General features: G+C 42.0%; 1 protein-coding gene across 1 annotated transcript in view; it reads left to right on the forward strand.

Annotated features, from left to right (window-relative positions):
* Positions 1-23,006, forward strand: part of PTPRT (protein tyrosine phosphatase receptor type T) — a gene marked incomplete at both ends in the record, with an annotated part of 469,343 nt that overhangs the window by 438,272 nt on the left and 8,065 nt on the right. The window contains 8 exons of the mRNA XM_084271566.1: positions 8,072-8,148; positions 8,999-9,035; positions 10,342-10,439; positions 12,212-12,328; positions 13,599-13,753; positions 16,466-16,601; positions 17,608-17,757; positions 20,636-20,809. Coding sequence (XP_084127692.1) covers positions 8,072-8,148; positions 8,999-9,035; positions 10,342-10,439; positions 12,212-12,328; positions 13,599-13,753; positions 16,466-16,601; positions 17,608-17,757; positions 20,636-20,809 — 944 coding nt within the window. The remainder of the gene's footprint in view (positions 1-8,071; positions 8,149-8,998; positions 9,036-10,341; positions 10,440-12,211; positions 12,329-13,598; positions 13,754-16,465; positions 16,602-17,607; positions 17,758-20,635; positions 20,810-23,006) is intronic.

Raw genomic sequence — 23,006 nt, forward strand, 5'->3', positions numbered from 1 at the left:
ATCCATTTGTTCCAGGATACGTTTCTGGGACTTTTTAATTTTATTATGGAGTTTTCTCATTGTTTTGTCGTTATGGGTTTTTTTGTACATTTTCTATCTACCCTGTTCTATGCTTCATATTTTTAATTTAAGGGCTAAATCCTTTTGTCAGATTTTTGCAGTGCATGATGATGATGACCATTTTCTGTCCATTTTTACTGCATAAGCCAGAGCTTTCAGCGCCATGACCGGGAGCACAAAAGGAGATGCAGATGTATCAGATTTTTAGATACGGATCAGAGATCACACTTTCTCCTTCCTTGTGGTCAGTGACCAGTGGAGCTTGGCCCCAGAGAGCTGGTTTGATGTGTGGGACAAGCTTAGCTTCTGCTTCAGAATTACAATAAGGCAGCTGAAGATGCACTAAAGCTTCTTAGTTTTATTCCTTAAGATAACCGATTATTGTTGAGTTAGAGGAATATTGATGCATCGCAGAACTGTGGTGCAGTGAAGGACTCCATAAAGCCATTTAGGTCAGCTTTATTCTCCAAGACAGGACTAGACTCACCTCTGTCATTTTTATCAGGTATTTGTGAAGCCTCTTCCTAATGATCTCCAAAGCTGAGCTTGCCACAAGCTCCCCCGGCAGCTTACCCCAGTGTTTCTTTATTCCTTGTAACGGCTGGGAGAGGAGGTGTGAGATTTGGTTCTTTATAAGGGCTGCTGAGTAGCACTGAATTGAGAGCCAGGCCTGAAACCATCAAAACACGAAATAAGAATATAAATATAAGTGCCATAGATTTTCATGATTGGATACAACTACAGAAGGCTATAAGAGCAAAATTAAGTCATGCTGAGTGATATATTTAGTACTGTGTTTTTTCTCAGGTTAAATACTTCTTTTCTGTAGAACTAAGTGGCTTCACTAAAGAATTAAAATAAAAACCAGACAACCTTGGCCACAAAGAAAGATCATCCCACACAGAACTACTCATCTTTCTTTTAAGACTTGAAAGAAACGATCAGTGTGCTTAGGGACCTGATTTAGGGGTGGGCTAGGCAGTGGTAGGTTAACGATTGGGCTTGATGTCCTCAAAGGTAAAGAATTCTATGATGCTACATAACAGTTATGGAGGGATTGGTATAGACCAGCTCAGCCAGGAGACCCCTTGGTAAAGATGAAGAAATCAGCGATCAAGTTTGTGAGCCCCAGATGATCCCACTTCTGCTGCACTGGTTGTGAGCAGGACACCAGTTCCATTGATTTGCTTCTGCATGTGGAAAATGGAAGTGGTGGTTCTGAAGTATTACAGCTAGCATGAAAATCATCGCCCTTAACTTCAGCAGCCTGAAAGTTTCACCTCCCCATAAGCTCCCTGTGTTCATAGTGGCAAAGAGAGATGCTTCCAGACAGAGGTTCAATTTCCATGTGTATACAATTAGCTTAGACTAATTTAGAAAACATTGAAGTCCAAGAGAAATGTGAGAAGAAATTAAGGAAGCAAAATCAAGGAAGATAAATGGGATAGTATCTAAAGGGAAAGTGTTCACAAAGATGAATTGTTGTCTGATGGAGTGATGTTAGCCTTTTAGCTATAAATATAAATACAGTAGCAATACAGATTGGAGGTGATGCACTTGAAGAAAAGAATGCAAAATATTAATCAAAGCTGAAGAAGTATCTGGGCAGTATAAAACATCAGAAACAAAGCTCAAGTCTGAGGGCTGTTGGGAAAGATATCAGAATGGGGTTGAGAGGGTAGAACATAGATAAAGAAATGAAGGTAGTAAAAGAGAGTAAGGATGTGGAAGAGTTGAAGGTAAATAACAAAGCTAAGTGGGTTTTCTTTGCTTCAAATATGTATCAGAACAAAGAGTTTGAGGAGGAGACATCAGCTCTTCTGAAAGACAATAAGGAGAATTTAGTACTGTGCAGTAAAGAGTGATAAAATGGAGAGAAATTCTTGCTCTACTTTGAAGAGGCTAGGCAGAAGGAAGGGAGGATGCCTTAAGAAGGAGCATATTGTTCATCAGACATTTTGTGAAACCATTGGGAAACTGTCAGTGGGGTCACTGGCTCAGCCTTGAGCCAGCCCCAGCTGATGGGTGACATTGGACAACCTTCTTGAGCAAAGGCAGCGACAGGTTCCAGAATGGAGACTTGACAGCAGAGCTGAGAATAGCAGGAGAGTAGTTCCCTCTGGGCAGAGTGTGAAAGTGAATTGTGGTCAGTGGGCACAAACTCCACAAATGCCTGAGCAGAGGAGGGGAGGTGGAAAACGATTGCACCCTTACCTGCTTTGTTGTACCAGAATTGTAATTGCTGGTAAAACCCAGAGAATGCACTGATTGCTCCTACCGGTTTATTTGGTAAAAAGCTGTGGATGGCAATTAACATTATGTATTTAACCACAGTTACCTTTTCACCACTCCCAAATCAAGGTACCCTATGCTTTTTGGGAGTGAAAAGTCAGGATTTCATCTCACTTTTGTAACTGATTCAGAGACCTTTGTTAAAACGTGGGTCTATAAGCTCCTGCGATAAGTAGCATTGCTCAGTGAATCACAGCAGATTGGATCTTGTCTTTATGGCCTTGTGGATAATAGTACACTTACAGGACTGTTTTACTCAGCTTGCTGCTTTCCCAGGGCTGTATTAACATCGTGCCTCTCTATGAAAACCTAGATCTTCCTGCCAGCCCCAGCAGCTGCTCTTCTTACATTTGCAAACCAAAACTGCAGATGAGGCTAATCTGTTCACAGAGGGGAGATACAGGAGAGCCCTGCGCTCTGCCACACTTTAAACCCCAGCTTTGCAAGGTTCCTTTCAATCTGCAACAGTGGAACGGGGGTTGAGGGGTGGGGTGGGTGTGGAGTTGGAGAAAAGAAAAAGCTGAGGAGTGTATTTAGTGCATTTAGACCACAGAAATCCACTGTTGATGATTGAAAGATGCACTGTAATGGCACGGATTTGCCATGCTGGAGGAAGCTGCCCTCTGTGAACTTTTTCTATGTTGGCAGAGTCTGTGAACTTTGGGTATAGAAGGTGTAAGCACAAGGACAGTTGTGGAGTCACAAGATGTGGTGGCAAATGTAGGCAGTGTATCCGTTTGTGTGCTCAGGCAAATTATCTAAATTCACTTTAGAGCGTAGATATTGAGGTCTTTAAAGCACATCAGCAGGTGGTTGTTAGGGGAGGGATGGTGCACTTTTGTGGGTTGGGCTGAACCCATCACACAGAACAGAAAACATCCAGAAGCTCTGTGGGACTTTTGATTCTATTGTCCTCATCTTGTCCAGGTTTAGAGCCAGTACATTGTAAGAGAGTAAAAACTCAGATTGAGAACTGAGGACATACACACACAGGCTTGTGTATTGTTTTGACTTACAGGAGCACACTTTTTATCCTTTTCTTTCCTCCCTTTAATGAGCACAGTATTACAGGAGGAGGTCAGTGCTCGTATTGGTGCTACTCTAGACTCATGCTCCCATCTGCAGTGAAGCATCTTGGGCACCATGGTTTTAGTCTTGTGATGGTATGTTAAAAACTATTGAGTTGATTGTCCTGGTTTTGGTCAGGATGGAGTTAACTTCATTTGTAGCAGCGGATAGAATGCTGTGTTTGAGAGTTAAAATGGGAGCAGTGCTGATAACACCCTGATGTTTTTTAGTTGCTCTCAGACAGTCAAGGACTTTCTCAGCGCTTCGTATTTCTCTATTCATGAGAAAGGAGCGGCGAAGCCAGGACAGGTGACCCAAACTGTCCAAAGAGAGTATTCCATGCCAATTACATCCTGCCCAGGGTATCGGGGGCTGACGGGAGGAAGGCCTGGGGCGGCTCCGGGACACGCGGTTCTTGGGGGACGGTCGGGTTCCGGGATGGCTCTGGGTGGCACAGCCTGAGTTGTGGGTGTGGTGAGAAACTGCATTGTGTATCAACAGCTTCATATATTTTTGCTTTAAAGTCCTGTTAGCATTGTTATATTGTATCTTTCTGTTATCTTAGTAAACTATCCTTATCCCAACCCACGGGCCTCTTAGTTTCTTGGTTTTGGGGTTATTTGCCCCTTCCTTTTCTCTTCCCTTGCCTCTCACCCCCCCTTCCCTGTTCCCCTGCTCTTTTCCTTTAAGAAGCAGACAGCTGCATGGATCTTGGCTCTCAGCCGGGGTGAAACCACGACATTGATGAAAAAAGATATTAGAGAAATCTGCTTCATTTCCATCGTGCTCCGACTACCATGTGCTTTGGGTTGGAAGACTGGGTTCATCGGAGAGTTTTGTGGTGGGTGAGATGAACAACAGAGAGAGCTTGACAGAGCTCTGAGGTGGAGTCCACTTCTTGGCCACGGACAGGAATAATGGATAAAATTGAAACACCCCGTGTATCAGTATTGGATTTAGAAGAGAAGTCTTTTGTCTTCCAATCATTTTTATTCCGTAGTTTCTTCTGTAGTGCCTGAACTCTTCCTTGTCCATGGTACATGATCCTGCCAGGGTGGGATATCTCACATCTTGCTGTTACCCATTTCTCAAGGCACAGTGCAGGACCAGTAGGTAGTGAAAGTGGAGGACAGCGTGCTCTGGGAGGGCAGATCATCCTTTCCTACCAGAACTGGGTTGAATAATTTCAGATGTCTGTATTAGTCCATTGACTATGTGGGGAACCTTGACAGCCAGTTTAGACGAGCTGCATAGTATTTAGGTGGCGAAAGTTGTGTGAGATGAATCCAGTGCTGGTGTCAAAATGAGATGTGGAAAAATTGCAATGATATTTCAAATGATCACTAATGGGAATTTTGACAGAAGTTTGAAACGATAACATTTTCTGTGCTAAAATGGGAGCACAATGCTTTTCAGCAAAATCCTTGTCATCTTTTAAATCTGTTTTAAGACCAATTTTCAGTCAAAGTACTCCTCACACAAATTTAGAGTTCTGCTAACTTGCATACAGCCTGTAGTAAACAGGGAGAAATAAAATCATTTATACATTCAGTAAAGTGTGTTTCCATTTTTGCAACCCTAAATCTTACAGACATGTGATTTTTCTTTGCTTTCTTCCTCCATTTTTAAAGTTTCTTATAATCCATTTGTAACACATGGTGATATTATGGCTGACAAATTTACAGAAGGGTAGAGCAGCGCTTTAATTTCAGTGTTGTCTTGGTTAGTGTAGTCCAGTGGAAAGGGTGCAGAATGAAAAATAAATTCTGAACACTGGGAGAAGATATAGTGAAGATGTTTTCTGTTCTTCAAAAAGTCTTTTAAAGTCTATAGATGAAAAGTACAAGATCATTACTGTCAGTAGCATAAGTTGTATTAGGTTTTTCCCCTCTCCATTAAAAAAAACCCCAACAAATAAATTCCAAAGCAGGGGTGGGGAGAGTAATTTCCAAGGTAAATAATTTCCTGAACCTTCATTCAGACCGTCCTCCTAAACTGATGAACAAGATTAAAGGCACCATTAATATGTTGTGTTCTTACCATATGCAGAGATCTTTTTTCCTGCTGCACCATTGACAGTCATCAGAGAAATAAATCTCTCACAGGAATTAATCTCATTTTTGTAAACTATGCAATGAAATATTGTGAATTCTGTCCTCCCAAAGCAAAGTTCAACTAAAAGTATTTCTCATTTGGTCTCAAAACATAATTGCACCTAAACCTGAATGGCATCTTTTTTAAAACTGTCTTTGATTTCCAGTGGTCATTTCTTCATCCCTTCTTACCATAGAATCATAGAATGGTCTGGGTTGGAAGGGACCCCAGGGATCACAGAGCTCCACCCCCCTGCCACAGGCAGAGCCACCAACCTCCGGGCCTGGAGCTACACAAGGTTGCCCAGGGCCCCATCCAACATGGCCTTGAACACCTCCAGGGATGGGGCACCCACCACCTCTCTGGGCAGCCTCTTCCAGCACCTTACCACTCTCACCATTCATATGGTCATATTTCATTTAAAGGAAAAAACCAGCACCACTTTGTACAGAGCATCTTTTCTTTATCCAGGATTGCCTGAAATGCATAGACCTCTTCTGCAGTCTCCTTCTCAAGTGTTTCACATCTGCCTCCCTCAGGAGGTACTCGTTCTGTCTGTTTTAAGTTTGTAACTAAAGAGTGGCTGAAAGAGCTGAAACTTAGAGTTCAGTTCTATTAAGTGAAGTGATGCAGGTTCTTCCTGGAGGGCTGTTCAGAGCACTTCAGCTGCAACTAGGCAGAGGCTTTGTCCCACTTTGAAAAAAAACAACCCACCTGAGATTCTTTTCACTTGCCATTAGGGTTGGTTTTGGTCTCGTGGCTTTTTGGTTGTATTGTTGCAATATGGTAAGACTTTCATAGTGTGGCATCACAAGAGACCTTGGTTAATGTTCCCTTCCCAACCATTAGCTCTAGGGGTTTATTTGCATTGCTTTTGTTTTGTGTGTTTAGTAACCAGCTTAGTTTCCTGCCTTGAACTGCAAGTGTAAAATTATGTATGGGAGATTTTGGGTGCTTCATCTAGATGTCTGGTTTAATCAGCTCTTTGTCTGTCTTTGTGAATTGCTCCAAGTATAAATTCTTCTGTCTAACCACATGCTTTACTGCAACTCCTTGTGCAGTTGCCTTGAGCGCAGGTAATTGTCTAGGGTTGGGAACAACATCAGCACTGCACCTACTTCCACTGCGTCTACAAAGGTTATATTTATGAATACAAATAGAACAGAGCTTTTGATGGATTCACCTGCGTAATCTTCTGTGAATGCTGATGTGGGATTTGAGAAATACAGCAACAGGGTGTAAAAATCTTACCCAAAGAATGAGGAGGATGAGAATCATCGCTTTCCTTAAGCAAATAAGTGTTTAATGTACATCCAGATCTTGTTGTTCAGAAGTGCGTGCACATCTGTCTTCATAATTATTACCTGATTCTACATTTAATTAAGTTATGACTAAAACCAATTTGAGTCAGTTACTGTAGAATCACACCTCGTATTTTTACATTTCATTGCCGTGATTTATTTTAATTGAATGTAAATCATGCATAGCCCCATATTTTGCAAAGTGCTTCTAAACATCAGTGTTTTAGTGACTGAGAGCTACGGGCTGTATAGCTGGTAGAGAGGAAATAAACTTAATGGACTTGATATTACACTTCTTTAAAAAATGCTTTAGAAACGAGCCCAGTAGTGATGTCCATAACCCAGTAGCCTTTGCCAAGCAAAAAAAAAACTCCAGATCTGCAATTAATTGCAGACCGGTGCTGGAATTGCCAGACCAAATCAGCTCCACAGCCCAGCATCTCCTGTAACAGAACCCAGCACCAGCTGCTCCTGAGAAAGATCAAAATATTCCCTTGGTGGAAAATCAGGACGTAATCTGCCTGCTGGTGTAGTTCCTTTCTCTGCCTGAAATGTAGAATATCCTGAGAGGTGGAAAGATTGATACCTGTTATTGTATTGCCTTATCTAAAGTAACTTTGAATGTCCTCAAAAACATGAACACTTTTAATTTATTTCTTTTGATACCACTTAGCACTCTGTCTGGATGCCGATTTGCTGCCATGAGCTGTATAAAGAAACATTGCTTTGATTTCCCTTAATACTTCCTTTCAGTTTTCTGGGCTGCCCCATTTGTTATTTGTAGGATTTCATTTGCCATTTTACCCTCCTTCATCTTTTATACCTCTGTCACGACCTATTTATTTTTATCCTCATCCTGACAGTTTTAGCTCTTGCCTCAGTTTCCATAGATCAGATGAAGCTGGGGAGGCTGTTACTTCCAAGCGTGAAGATGGCTTTTGTAACGCAGATATATCCTGCAAAGATCTGTCCCAAGACCCTCAAACCAATTTGTGGTCTGTCTAAAATCTCTGTGAAGGTTGTGGTGACAGCAGTGAATTTACTTCACAGAGTGTGAATGAACACTAACCTAAGGATCTAAATGTTGCATCTTAAACACAAAAAAAAGAGCTCGTAGGAAAGGGATGCCCATGGTATTCGTTCATTTTTTATTGTGTGTATTCAATTACCCCCTTGCAGAGATCAGCAGATAAAATAAAACACTTAGAAACTCCTCTTTATCGTTACTGTCACTTTTTTTTCTCTCCTTCTTTCAGATGATCATTCACGAGTGAGGCTGCAGCTGCTGGATGGGGACCCTCACTCTGACTACATAAACGCCAATTACATCGACGTAAGGCTCCTGGCCATTCCCCCTGTGCCAAACACTCCTGCTGACAGCTCTGCTCGTGAATTCAGTGCAGCTTACATAGGGACAGACTGTTGATCTGATATGAATGACAGCTGAAGGTTATACAAACATTGTGTTGTGACAGGGAGAAGGTTCTTTGTCTCCAGTTTATTCTGTCTGGCCAGTCTGGAGAGATGGAGATTTCCTGTGTTTGACAGATCCACCGACCTAAGTGGAATGTGGGCTAAGTGATGTACATGGGAATTGTCAGAGACCTACCAACTTCTTACAAAGTTGTAGTGCAGAAGGCATGCATATCAATTGAGGTGTGCTTTAGTGGTGTAAACTAATGTTCAAAAGGTAGCATCCCTCACACACACAGAGCAAGCAAACAAAGGTGTAAGCAACATCTCCTCCCTAGGAACGTGATGACAATCAGAAGAGTTTCTTTAAGGCATGAAAAATACTCCTAATAAAACTACTCAGCATTTTCATACAGGCAAATGCATACCTTCTTTTTTCAGACAAGAAGGTGCAGTGTTTTGCTTATTGGCTTTCAGAGCTGCCCATGGGTTAGTGGCTGGACCTGTGGTTCTTTGAGAAAATAATGAAAACTGCCCCACTCCTGTTTCTTCTTTGTTACAATGAGATGTTGCTACTCAGCCTGGGTGAGACACCATCGCTTAAAACCTCATAGGGCAGCCTAGTTACCAATCTTTACTCCCTAGATAAGTGGTGTTAGTACACTGTTAGGGGTGCAGTGGCTGTTGGTACCTGGAAAGTACAAAATACATGTTGTGCTCTGTCTGACCTGGGATTTCACAGACTTGACACATGTTTTCTTTTCTTCCAGGGGTACCACCGGCCTCGCCACTACATTGCAACTCAAGGCAAGTTCACTCTTGTATGTCTAAATATTTGTAAAACCACTGCTCTTTTAAACTGTTGTATCACTGTGGGTGGTGACTTCTGTTTCAGGGAACATCTGAAAATGTGGTGCATGGGCACGTAAGGGAAGGACAGAGAATATTCTGAGATCTTTAAGGCAGCCAGATATAAAACATCAGCTACAAGTATAAGAAATCCTACAGACTTAGAGGTGGAGATACAATCTGTAATGTGTCCTTTGTGCATGAAGGATGAGATTAGAACTAGAAGGGACTTTACAGATCTTGGGTTTATTTTCTGGACTGAAATTGCCTGAGGACAGCAGTATCAATAGCCCCGTGACTGATGAACTTCTGGTTACTGGGAACTTGTAGGAAATACATTTGAACACCACCACCTGTAACTAAGCTGATGAGTTTCCTATGCCTTTGGGTGGAAAAAAACCTCAAACCAACACAATTCAATGCTGAGGGCTGTCCATGTTGAGCAACAAACCTCCCTACTCCTGTTCTTTACAATAGGGTGCTGCTTTCCTGCATCACCAGCCAAACTCTTACACCGTGCCTACTTCCTCTATCATCACTTCTCATTTTTCTGCATTCTTTACCTGCTAATGTGATATTTCCTGAAAAGGCCCTATTCTTAAATTCTGCTTTATGACTTTGTTGCTCACTTGTCCCTATTGAAAGAGTAAAAAAAACCCTATATTAGAATAAAACTGACATTTGATGATATCCAAGTATAGGGAAAGCAGCAAGGCAGAGAACATGAAGGGTGGAATATGGGCAGAGTGGGTGAAAGGAATCTGTGCAATGTAGAAGAGAGGGAGGAAACAAGGTCAGAGAGGGACTCTAATTAACCTCTTGTGAGTACTGGCTGTTTGGCTGCTGGAACCTCTGGGCAAGCTTCAGAAAAGGGCTAATTTCTGCATGTTTCCTTCCTCCTTCATAATTAATAAATGTTATAGCACAAAATGGTGGTATTTTAGTGCTGCATCAGGTAGAAATTTCAATAGAGCTTTAATTACAGAGTCGCTATAGGGTGCATCCATGTCCCATCATTCATATAAGATTACCTCCTGGAGCCAGCCCTGCTGTGTACAGTACAGCCATTGCCTGTTTCCAGATCTTTAAATACCCTGTGAGGAAGTGTCTCATCTCTTAAAGAGCTCCAGGCTGTGCATGTCTGTAACCCTGAATCTCAGAGGGGTGCTCTGAGAGGGAAAGTAGACTGGGGAACAGCTGGAAAGAGCTATTGGCATTCGCTACACTCTCTTAAGATGTCCTTTTGACTTTTCTCCTGCCCCAGGACCGATGCAAGAGACGGTGAAGGATTTTTGGAGAATGATTTGGCAAGAAAACTCTGCAAGTGTTGTCATGGTCACCAACTTGGTGGAAGTGGGCAGGGTAAGGTTACTACTTCCCCAACATGTAATGCCAAACCAGTACTGGGTGTAACATGGTGCCACTGTTCAGACAAGCTCAGCAAGTGAAATGCATTTTGCTTACTGTAGCAAAGGGATGAATTAAGCCACTCCTGGGTTTTTCTGTAAAATAGTAGGTTTTGTAATAGCTGCTTCCCTTCTAGACTAATAAGGATCATGTTCCTGGTGTAAGTCTCAGCTTTAGCAGAGTTATACAAATTTATGCTAGCTGAGAAGTTGTCTCCCCTTTCAGTACAGAAAGGAAAATGTAGTAATTATTCTTTATCTCTATAATTTGAATACTTTTCTACCCACAAAAATCCGGAGAGGCGAGAATGTGCGACTGGTGTTCACGTTATCAAAAGAGCTCTTTAAATGACAGTTCAAAGCCTAGAGTTTCCAATCACTTCAGAGGATCATGATTCCATGGTGATATGAGATTGGGTACGGCTGGATCCTGAGGCCACCTAGCAGTGCTGGCTTCCTCCACAGCTACCGCTCCACTCTCTTGGACTCGGATGAACCAGAAGTCCCTGTGCCAGCACAGGGCAATTGCCAAAGCCCAAGGCAGGAGCAAACGTGGAAAATTCAAATGGCATAGGCTAGACTTTGGGGAATAAGAAAAAGGCCTGTCCAGGGTGGCTTTCCCCAATATATTTTTCCCCACCCTTGGTGGTCTTTGGTTTAGAGGCATTCTCAGCTAGAAACTGGAGGTCTGAAAAATACCATTGTTTGTTACCTTCCATTGCTTTGGTGCTAAGAAACTTTTGAAAGGTAGCTTACAGCCATTAGTAATTCAGCTGCTTTGTTTTTGATTTCCTTTAGATCTCATGGTTGAATGCCAGCTGATTCTGTTCATTTATTGTTATTTATTCTATTTTACCTTCTACTGACACTTCAGTTTGAAATAAATGCCTCTGTGTAAAAAAAAAAACCCTCACCAACCAACAAACCTACATTAATCATATTTATATTTCTAAACCCCCTTCTGAACTGGAACATGAAACGTGCTTTGCAGTAGCTAATTGCTTCAGCTTTTAGGTGCTGTTTCCCCTTGCATGCTATAGCATTTAATAACTTGATAGCCTTTGTTAGCCTAAATATCCCTTCTAGAGCTTCACAGCCTCAGCTTTGATTTCTACTATTAGTTTTGTGCATGACATCTAGAAGTGGCTAAGCTTGGGATATGTTTACATGATTGGGAGATTTCTTGAGCCTTAGTGGAGGCGTTTCACAGCTGGTAAAATGTCAAATTTGTGTCCACATCCGATAAGAAAAGCTTAGAGTCAAACAAATTTAATGTATCAAGTATCTCACAATCCCTGTGAACTGAAATTCCTTGGCTAAACAGAAAGAGTTCAGAATTATGGTGCCAATAGTGAGCATAAATTTTTCTCAAAGGGGAATGGTGGTGACTGCCAGGTGTTCTGTAAACCCAATATATATTCAGACCATGTATGGAAAATTAAGGAAGAATATCTTAAAGAAGAAGAGCTAAAGGCATTCCTTTCATTTATATCCAAAACAGAGGAAACAAAAAAATAAAACCCCACAACCCACAAAGCAATGCTTCCTGTGGTTGGTATATATGGTAAAAGAATTTTGATCTAATTTATATAGCTGATTTTGAAAAGGTCTGTGCATCAGAAGAAAGCCCAGTTTTAATTGGCTTCAGCTTGAAACTGGAGTAAAACATGGGTGAGCTCTGACTCAGCTGGAGCTAGTTCCTCTCAATATTTTCTCTTTTCCCCCCAGGTAAAATGTGTTCGATACTGGCCAGATGACACAGAGGTCTATGGAGATATTAAAGTCACATTAATTGAGACAGAACCATTGGCAGAGTATGTCATACGCACATTTACTGTACAAAAGGTAAGGAAATCTTCAGTCAGCTGAACGTTTTGATACCTGTGAACTCTGGAAAACATATCCAGAAGGCTCTTGGAGTTGGGAGCTGTTACTATATGAACAAGTTTCACTTCAGAAACCAAAATTTTTGACACAGATTCCAATTTTGGACAAATAATTTTATACAAACATCTTGATGTAGCCACAAAAGTGGAATCTACAGTGCCTGAAGTTTAAATGGATCCAAAAGCCAATAGATAATTGTTGGTATGCCAGGAATAATAACTGTTGTGTGTCGCAGTGGCAAGCTACAGATGAGAAAAGGTATCAGTTAAACTGGATGCCAGGTAGGGTCCCCTTTCAACAGAAATAAAAATATGATAAAGGAAAGAGCATAAAAATTATCCCCCAATTCACAGGATTTGGAAGATCTTTGTCATGTGTAATTAGAAATTGGACATCTCCGTGTCAGAGTATTCCATGTCTATCCAAATTATTACCCAAATACTCAAGAAGTGGTTATAAAGCTTTTCAAAAATTTCTGTTAAATGAACTTCAGCCACACTGGGTATATGTTTCCATTTTCTAATATACATCAGCTGCTTATTTAATTTTAGCACTGGCAAACTTGGTAAGAAAAGCTAATGCCAAAATCCAATAGGTTAGAAGACCTGTCTCTGGGCTCCATGTAAATTTTCTGTAGGGTAAAACATCACAGCAAAATGACACATCTGTGTTGTCCTTTGCAGGGTATATACAAGTGGTGTCAGGTTTCATGTACCAGTAACGATGTCGCACCAGAAATACCAGTTTTTTACCCTTTTTACCACCAGCTGTAATCCCAAACTCAGACTTTTTGGCAGGAGGTAGCAGAAAATCTACCATTGCCTGGGCCATGCCAGCTCTCTAGGTGTTCATTCTCCAAGCTGTTGGTTCAACACCTCAAAAAGGATTTAAGGCTGACTTCTTGGACACCAAAAGAGGCTGGATAAGCACAGCCATGGTATGCTGGGGCTGAAGTTCCCAGTCTGATGGGTTTGAACTCTAGGACAGCCAGTTTGAATTGGGAGCTGGCATGCACCTTCTAAGCCCTCAGTTGTCTCTTTCTCACCTCATTTGTGCTTGGAGTTCAGTGTGAAACTTCTTGGAGTGAAAAGCGAGGCAGGACACGTTCCTGCCTATAATGACAGCTAAATGCTTGTTCAGCCCCTCTGCGTGAGGGAAAGGAGCAGTGATCACAATATGCTGATTGCAGTCTGATGGAAGAAAAATAGAGGCTGTGTTGTCTCCTCAGAAAGGCTACCATGAGATCCGAGAGATTCGGCAGTTCCACTTCACCAGCTGGCCGGATCACGGGGTTCCTTGCTATGCCACTGGCCTCCTGGGCTTCGTTCGTCAAGTGAAGTTTCTCAATCCCCCAGAAGCAGGACCCATCGTTGTGCACTGCAGGTACGTGAGATTTTCGAGCCCTTCCACCATCAGGTTTTTCAGCTTTTCTTCCTATTTTCTTCTTGCTTGGCATTAACCAACCTTTTCTTTGTTTAAGAGTGTAATTTGTGGGTCTCATGAGGAAGCAAAGGGGAATTTGATTTTCTTTTCTAAAGTGTCAGCTCTGGAGCTTCGCTGGCATGAATTAGAGATGATATAAGTGGGTCAGAGAAGGCCATTTGGATGTAGAAGGCTCTCTGGTGGCCTATGCTCTCTTAGCAGAGCTGGGAAAATGGTAACTATCTGGGAGAGCCATTCCAGTCAATATCTACAGCAAATCTCTCGTGGGAGAAGGGGTGATGCCCAAGAAGAGACAGGGCTACTGACTGCAAATTTGGAAGCAACTTTGCTTTGCTTTACCCACATGTACTGCACTTGTACCGGCCTCAGCAATCTTATCTGAAAAATCAGTCTGTCTTCCCTGGTCTGGATGCCAGCCAGAGTGCATCTTGTCCTCAAAGCCCAGGAGCTGGAATGGGAATACCAGACTGAAACCTGTCCAGTGCCTCCCAGCTAGCAAATAAAAGAGGAATGCCTGAGGAAACCTTGCTGCTTGGGTTACAGCTTGAAAATTCAGACTGCTAAATGGTGTGCTTGCTAACTGCTCAGCTGCTGCTGTTCCCGGTGTGGGCTCATCTGTACTGTCGTCTTCCAACCAAGCTTAATACCCTGTTGTGCAAGGCACTGTATGAATATGTAGGAGAGTGTCCCTGCCATGAAGACATAACAGTTTGAGGTGTGAAGAAAGCGCAGTGATACACCCAGCCTGTCATCAGAGCCAGGAGGAGAAACCAGGGCTCCTTACTTTGACACTCATAATGATTGTCAGGTTTCTCTATCAGCTTGTGATACAAGAAAAACTTTGAGGCGAGATTATAGTGGATTGGATTAGTGGATTATGTAATTTAAAATGAAGATGATACATTGTGAAGCAGGAGGAGATGACGAACCTCAAAGAACTTAGTATATTTAGTGAGCGTTCGGTATGGTTAAATGTCCTCTCCTCTGCTTTAAAAGTGAAAATCCCATCACAGCTCAGTAAACCCTCATTGTTACATGACTTTAAATGCAAAGACATTGCTAGAGAAGCAGAGTTTGGGTTCCAAGCAGGTACTTTTGCTGTGGTCGGACACAGATCAGAGCAGGTGTCCTGTAAGCACAGGGCTGGAAAACAAAGCTGGCTGTCCCAGCATCTCAACCCTGATCGGTCCACCAGCAATTCTCTCTAAGTGACATGCTCTGTCATCAGGAACAGAGAGTGAGTGCAGCCCACAAACATTTTTAAAAGGTTAACTGCTTAAATTTTACTTGAAAAAGAAATAAATAAAATGTTGGGTTTGGAGAGGGTGTTTAGTTTTGTGTGTTTGTTGGCTTTTTTATCAAGCAAAAAATCTAATGTATAATAAATATAGCTAAGCATAAGGAGCTGGTTGAAGTGAACTCATTCAGAGCTCGGGGCTGGAATTTGCTACCTTGCTGCCATGACATGGGTCTGGCGCTGGAAGGAATCTGAACCTGATTCATTGTCACCAAGAAAGCAAGGAGAAATTTTTCATCCTTCACATTTTAATGAATAAATGCCATTTCCTCTCTGTTATTTATCTGCTTTTGAATTTTAATGACTTGCTTTAAGTGGTAATTACCAAATTCTCCCTACCGATGCCTGGCTGGATAATATCGCTGTTCGATATTTATGAAGTGCCAGGATCCTCTAAATATAGAAATGTTATAACTATTTGTTAAAAATTCTGAAAAGCTGAGAGATAAAGGGAGAGGAAATGCCACTTATTCATTAAAATTCTGCAAATGAAAAATATCTTCTCTCTATTCAGCAGTTGATTAATCTGGTCCATTAATTTATGGTCATTCATATCTCCTTGCTTTCGGCTCTGCTGGAGTTTTCATGCAACTGAAGTTTTCCTGATTTGAGCTGAGTTTTCCTTCTTCCATTGGAGTAATGTGTAGAAACGTTCTCCTCTCTCTATCCTTCACACCTAAACAGCTTGGATGATTTCCCAGGAGGGAAGGAGGACACAGTGACAGTACAGTTTGCAGGAGATGGTCCAATTCTCACAAGCAGTGGGGGGCTCTAAACTGAAGGTTTTGAGTAGCCTCGAGCTCCTTTCTCTGTAATTTTACAACCTACAGTTTGAAATCACCCTCCTCCAGACACAAACTCTTCCTGATTAGAAAGGGAAAAGAAATGTTTGAGGTGGAGGGCTGTGCACCTTTCATTTTACCCACATGAGGAAATGTGTGCATGCCTTTTAAAGAGTCCCATGGAAGAAAATTTCTGGAGTCATGTCTGTTTACAGCCTGGATGGCGCTCTCCTGCATCCTGTGTGGTTGAGAGATGTGCAGGTGAACCCTCCTGTAAAATTGTGGTGATTATTTTCATAGGGTAATTTTTTTGTTAATATTCAAGAACACAAAGCTGCTTTTTTTCCTGCCACCTGGGTCCATTTCCCTTTCAAGAAATACCACTTCACCTCATTCTCTTGAATCCTAAACTAATTTAGCTACACGTGAAAATTAACCCATTAGGGAGAGGGGAGCAGCTTCCCAAAGAACAGCTGTATCTGTCATATGGTTATTGTCTCCCCCATAAAGCCCTGTGTCTTCATGGTGCCTTGATTGTATAGACCTTCATGGGGTTTTTTTGGTTTCTTTTAGTGCTGGGGCTGGGAGAACAGGGTGCTTTATTGCCATCGACATCATGCTGGACATGGCAGAGAACGAAGGTGTGGTGGATATATTTAACTGTGTGCGAGAACTGCGATCCCAGAGGGTCAATCTGGTGCAGACAGAGGTAGGTGCCAGCAGGTCTCCTCTTCTGACGTCCCACTTTCCTGTCACCTTCTCTGCTCAACAGGAGCCCGGCAATTCATTAAGTCAACACTTGCTTGCTCTGTGATGTGATTATACAGAACTTTCAGTGACTAAACATGACCAGGTGTGCACCACATCACATTCACTGGCAGCTACTCGGGGACTCCAAGACAAGAGGGCAAACCTTGAAGTTTAGGTCTTAGCATTGCTGATTAATTTTATTCTCACAGCAGAAAAAAAGCTGGCTCCTGAGTCCTCTCATGATTCATTCATAAGTACACTGCAGACTCAAATAGTACCTAGTTTCCATCAGTTGCGAGCTAAACAAATGAAACATCCTTGATTCAAGCTTTGGGTGTTGATGAAGCAAGCTGCTCCATCACATAGTGTCTAGCAGCTGCACAGATGTCTGTGGAACCAGTGGTATGTCAGGTTTTCCTATGTACTTCAATGCCATCCCCTCCTGAGGGACAGGACAGCAGCCTGGAACAGAGAAGAGCTTTTAACTTTGTTAGTCTTCTGGTATTTAGTTCAGGGAAAGAACTTGACCCAGAATACGGAGAGTCCAGGGGTTTTGAAGGTGCAGTTGGAGCAGACCTGTTTAGTACAGCCATTTCTCTGGTATTATCATAGGTCCAAAGCACAATCCGTTCCTGACCGTCGCCTCCTGATTGTGAACAGAAAAGCTTCACACCCCAATTTCCTCCTCAGCCCACCCCCATCTTGTCCCAGTGTTCCCGAGAGTGGTGACTTCCCATTTTACTTGTAAATTTGAAATGAGTACATGAGACCTCACATTCAATGATGGATGAAATATGCTCACAAAGCTGTCACATAGCACACTGTGTAATTTGTCTCCACGTGAAACAGAGCCAAATATGCATATTGGGTGTGATTTAAGGGAAAGAGGGGGGGAAAAAAAGCGTGATACTTCATGATCTGTCTTGAAAATGTGATTTTAATATCTTATCCCCTCCCCTGTGCAGGAGCAGTATGTGTTTGTCCATGATGCCATTTTGGAGGCATGTCTCTGTGGCAACACCGCCATTCCAGTTTGTGAGTTCAGATCCATATATTACAACATCAGCAGACTAGATCCACAAACCAATTCCAGCCAGATAAAAGATGAGTTTCAGGTAATTTTGTATGTCTCAGTCATTGCAGTTGGTGTATTGAAGGTGCTTAATCAATTTCTGTGTGTTATTTTACGATTTCCAACAGAGCAGAGAAGTGGGACACTGAGCCTAAGTCTGATTTCAGCTGATTTTTGTTGTTTTATTGCTGGATCAAGCAGAGATTTGTTTTTGAGCGTGGACTTATCAGCCTTTGGCAAGAAAAAATTTTCCCCATCACTTCAGTAGAACAAGGGTACTAATTTTCACACGTAATGTTGTACTTCTCATTTCAGCAAATATTCTGCTGTTCATTTTCTTCTGTAATTTATGCAGAAACATTTATGCCTCGAGGTCCCTTATTACCCATTCTCATGGCTCAGATGCTACTTCTCTGAGTCTTGACAATCAACTTGTTGACGTCCTTCCATACCAAGGAGAAAGTGAGCTCATTGAGCATTACTTTATCATTAATTGAATCCCTCAGTTCACTGTGTATGTTTTACCAACTACCTGCTGGGGAGAACTGAAATGACACGTAGTAAAACTCACAAGTGCTGTAGTAACATACTTTGTCTGGGATGAGCAATGAAATAGGGACCTCTCCACCTTTTGCTTTCACCATTGATTTTCCCACCCTACTAAATGGGCTTGGGATGTACAAGCCATGAGTGTGGTTATACCTCTCACAAGTGGAGAACTCGCCCTGCAGAACTAATTCTCCAGTCTTATTCCCCATATATCTGTAAATCCCTTGAGGATTTTCAACCAACACTGATGTATGGAAGAAACATAATACTATGGGAAATCTGAGACAAGGTGAGTTTAATGGGAGAGAGAGACCAACCTCTGGTATTTGTTAAGAGGTCGTTCTTCTTAGTCAGCAGTAAAAAGGGGGAGATTCCTTTATCTGTAGGAAATGTCCACCCCCTTTCCCCTTTATCTGTAGGAAATGTCCACCCCCTTTCCCAGCAAAGTATCTTTTCCAGCAAAAGAGTGTCTTTTAGGAGCTCCAGGCTGAGCGTGATGCTTCTTTTCCTTCCTCTCTATGCACAGGGGGGATGTGTGGGGTTTTTTATCTGAAACCTTACAGGGAATCATCAGGGTTGGTATAGTGAGATAAAGAATGTGGGTCCCAAGTGATGACAGTTCAATTAAAAAAAGATCTGCTTTTATCAAGTGATATCAGATCTGTAAAAGTGTTTCTGGTTCTGGACGCTTGGCATGAAGGACCCAGAGCCTAACTTCATCACATGTTGTTATAGTATTAAAAACAAAAGTCACCACTTCCTGGGCTTATTTTGTCATGTTACAAGATGAGATTTTGTCGCCTGTGTGCTTGTTCTTTTGAGCTGCCAGGGGCTGGCAAACTCCTGTGGGAAGGAAATGCTCCACTGTACTTTGCATAAGACGTTCCTTCTCTGTCTACTTGTAGAATCTATTTTTACAGGATTTTGGCTCAGAGCGTTCTTCAGCTTTAATTGTCTGGATTTAATGCAAAAGATACCATCTTTTGCTACAATCTGTGATCCAGTTGATCTAACTGTAGATCTGTCGGTGCAGTTTGTATTATTTAGGTCCCACTGGCTCTCAGGTAAGTCTGTGGATGTATTTCTTATGCACTACATGTTGCCTGGATATGCAAAAGCTCATTCTGAAGAGTTTTTATAATCTGAGTGAGTACAAAAACAAGGGAGAGAGGGGAAGGGTAGGGTATAAAATAGACAAGAGTAAATCACTAACAAGTCACCTGCCTAATTATCTGCACTGTCAGAGATCTGAGATTTCATGTTGTTTCCCCAGCCAGACTGCCTGCTTTCCATCTCTAGACAAAGGGACTTTTATGTAGATCCTGCATAATTTATAGCAACTGTGTTGTTTCAGATTTTATACTTTGACACATTGCTTTATCTTGGATTGTTTGGCCCTCTTCTCCATTCATATCCTCTCTGTGGCAGAAGTCGAGCTCTTTGTAAGAATTTTTGGACCCTAAATATTTCATGTTCCTCTGATGGCTGTGAAGGAGTACACTGCATGACATCAGATAGCGACTGATCTACTATGACTTAAGCAGTATTGTTAAAATGTGTTCGCTTTGATTTGCTGGTTTTGATCCCTGCTGACCAAACTGGACCGGTTTGTCAGGAGGCCTCCACAGTGGATAACACAAAAGAAAATTAGATTTAAAGAAATGCAGATTATCAAGCTGTGGGAAAGACAGAGAATGGTAAAAGACTGACGGCAAAACCCCAGAGATATGGCTATGCAAGCGAAGCATCCTATGTGTCACTCCAGAAGGAAAATATCCATCTAAATAATACAGGAAACAGAGTTTTCTGTTAAAAAAATCCCCAATACTTTCTCATTTTTTTGTTTATGCATTTTAACAATGTATATTTAACAATAAATCAGTAGTTTCACCGAGGAATCACTAGAGGATTTGAACCCAGTAGAATCTGCTGGGTGAGCCAGGCCGACTCTCAGGGATCTACTTGAAGAGGGGAAAAGATGCATGCTTTCACCCAGAAACACTTGGAGTTCCACTCCATCACCAGGTCAGAGCTGCAGCTTGTACCTGTGACAGCTATTTCCAACCCCTAGGAAAGACTATTATCTCACTGATGTGGGGCTTTAGAGCTGGGTGTTGTTGGAAGGTGTACAGTGCCCTCAATTTTTGGTGGAGCCTAGAGTTTTCAGAAGAGCACCTCAGGACAATGTGCAGAATGTAATGTATTCTAACAGCAACGAGCTCCTTGGTGCTCCTTCAGTTTCCTTCTCTGGGATCCCAAAGATCTGCTAGCCTAATACCTCTAAAATAAACATACTGTGCAGATGGCATCCTTCTTGGAAGTAAATTCAAAGACACTCAACCTGCTTCTCTTTCTTTCCCTTTCTTTCCCAGACTCTCAATATCGTGACACCGCGTGTTCGGCCGGAAGACTGCAGCATCGGTCTCTTACCAAGGAACCATGACAAGAACCGCTGCATGGATGTGTTGCCCTTGGACCGGTGCCTGCCTTTCCTCATCTCTGTGGATGGCGAATCGAGCAACTACATCAGTGCTGCACTCATGGATGTAAGTGGCACTGGGCTATCCTCCCTGATCCTAGTTTGCATTGAATTTATTCGTTCTCGGGATACTTTTCTGGGAGAAAGCAAAGCAAAAAACCTTTCTTCTACCTGCAGTACCTGACATCTCCAAACTGGGCCAAAGCACACAGAAATCTGTCACCTAGACTACACTTATCACATCGCTGGCAAATTGTTGGCAAAGAAGTTTGTGAACATGCAGTCTGAGGTTGTATTGTAGAAAGGCAGATGGACAAAGAAGTGATGGTACAATTCCTTCCCATACATTGGTTCCCATATAAGTTAGAAGAGAAATGTTTGCCAGGAGCTACTTGGTCAGCACAGTTTGCAGTGTGGGAGCAAGTGATCTGTCTGAGCTTATGGAGTTCAGAATATGTGAGTACAGGGATCAGATGTGCAAAACAGTCTAAGGCAGAAGGACATGAGTTAGTGTGATGTGAATCTGTCTGAGGGCATTTTCCCTTGGTTTGTTTATAGGTTGGAACCTCACAGCACAGGTAGTTTGTATAGTGTGAATTATGTTGATGGTTTCTTTTTGTTGTGGTGCCTTTAGATAGAGATATCTTTAAAGCCACTAATTATTTGAGTTGGAATATGTATAAATATGATCAAGGGCGAAATGTCATCATTTTTTCCATCAGTGTTGGAGTTGGGCTAGTTTTAATTTTGTCTGTTCTTTCAGTCTTTGAGAAACAATGATGCTACTGCTTTTAAGAGGTTAAATCAAATGGTCCTAGAAGTATTTTTAGATTTTTTCAGAAAGATTGTGCTGTTTTCCTTGGAAACATGCCTAAGGAAACTTTTTTTTTTCTCTCCTTTTAAGTCTGTTATGTGCTTTGGCAAATCTACAGAAGCACAATTTATTCTTCTCTCGTTTCTTAGGGACCGGGAATGTGTTTGCACATTTCAGCCCTCATTACCTCAAATCATTCTGCTAATACTTGTAACCTTCCCCACAAAATTCCTGCAAATTAAAATTTTTGCTATAAAGGAATTTTTCACCTGTCATTAAAATTCAGCTGCTGCGATGCTCTCTGGCTCCTCTTCCACAGAGGAATGGGCAGCTTTTCTTGAGGGGGGGGGGGGGGGGGTTAAAAAAATAATCAGAGGGAAACAGCTCGAATCCCACATTTTCATAGGTGTTTCTGTTGAGGACAGACCTTGGAAATTCTTTGTCTTTTTCTAGTAGCTTCATCTCTGTGGTCTGGTACTGAGCATGGACAAGATCATCCATCCCACGTTGCCTTGAACTACTGTTGTTTCTTTCACTGTCTGCAGACAGGCAAATGCTGGGCAACGCTTGACAGCACAGTCCCAGTGCTGATCGTTTCATTTACAGATTGCTCATGTTTATCTCCTCCTTTTTTTTAAAAAAAAATCACACCACCTTCTCCCCAGACTTTCTTTGTCTTGCAGTTTGTCCTGTGCATTATATGAAAGCTATGATGGAAGAAGTGCTGGGGCAGGAAGGGCTGATGGTACACGTAGAATGGGTTACAGTCTGGCTTTGGAAGCATGAATTGTCTTGGGAAGGCAATCTGCTCTGGCCTGTGTTAACCAGAATTAACCTTAGACACAGAACATCTGCAAAATGGTTTGTTAAGAAGAAAGGAGGAGGACTGTCCCTCTTCTTCTCCTAAAACAATTGAACCTTAAGCAAAGAGACTTTAGCCACTTCACTGAGGCAAGCAACACGGAAGTGGTGATAGGTTTGCATTGGATGCATTGGGCTTAGAGAAAGACATGGGTCCATGTCATATCCCTGTCATTGTCAGTCCCTCTCTTACATGGGTAATGAACAACTTTCTGTCACCTTGACTTTAAAATAGGACAGCAAGCCTGGATCCTCACCTCTAGTAAAGAATACAGGTGGGGACATGTTTCTTTTTTCTCCTGATGGCAAAACCCACAAACACACTGTACCTTCAACTGACAGTTACAGAGTCTGCTGTGTTGGTGCACAATGAAAAAGCATTGTGATGCTCTTAACTCAAATTAAGAGATAAGATTCCCTATTTTATTTACAACTCAGTTGGCACTGTTGGTATGGTACAACGTAGCTTTTGAGCCTGGTGCTCCTATGTTTGAAATATAGAATAGAGAGAAAGAAGAAAATCCATTCCAGATTGATCATTTCCCAATAAATCATTTCCTTTTCCTTCTCTCTACCTCTTGTCTCATCA

This window comes from Gallinula chloropus, assembly GCF_964237585.1.
Source record: "Gallinula chloropus genome assembly, chromosome: 16".
Classification (NCBI taxonomy): Eukaryota; Metazoa; Chordata; class Aves; order Gruiformes; family Rallidae; genus Gallinula; species Gallinula chloropus.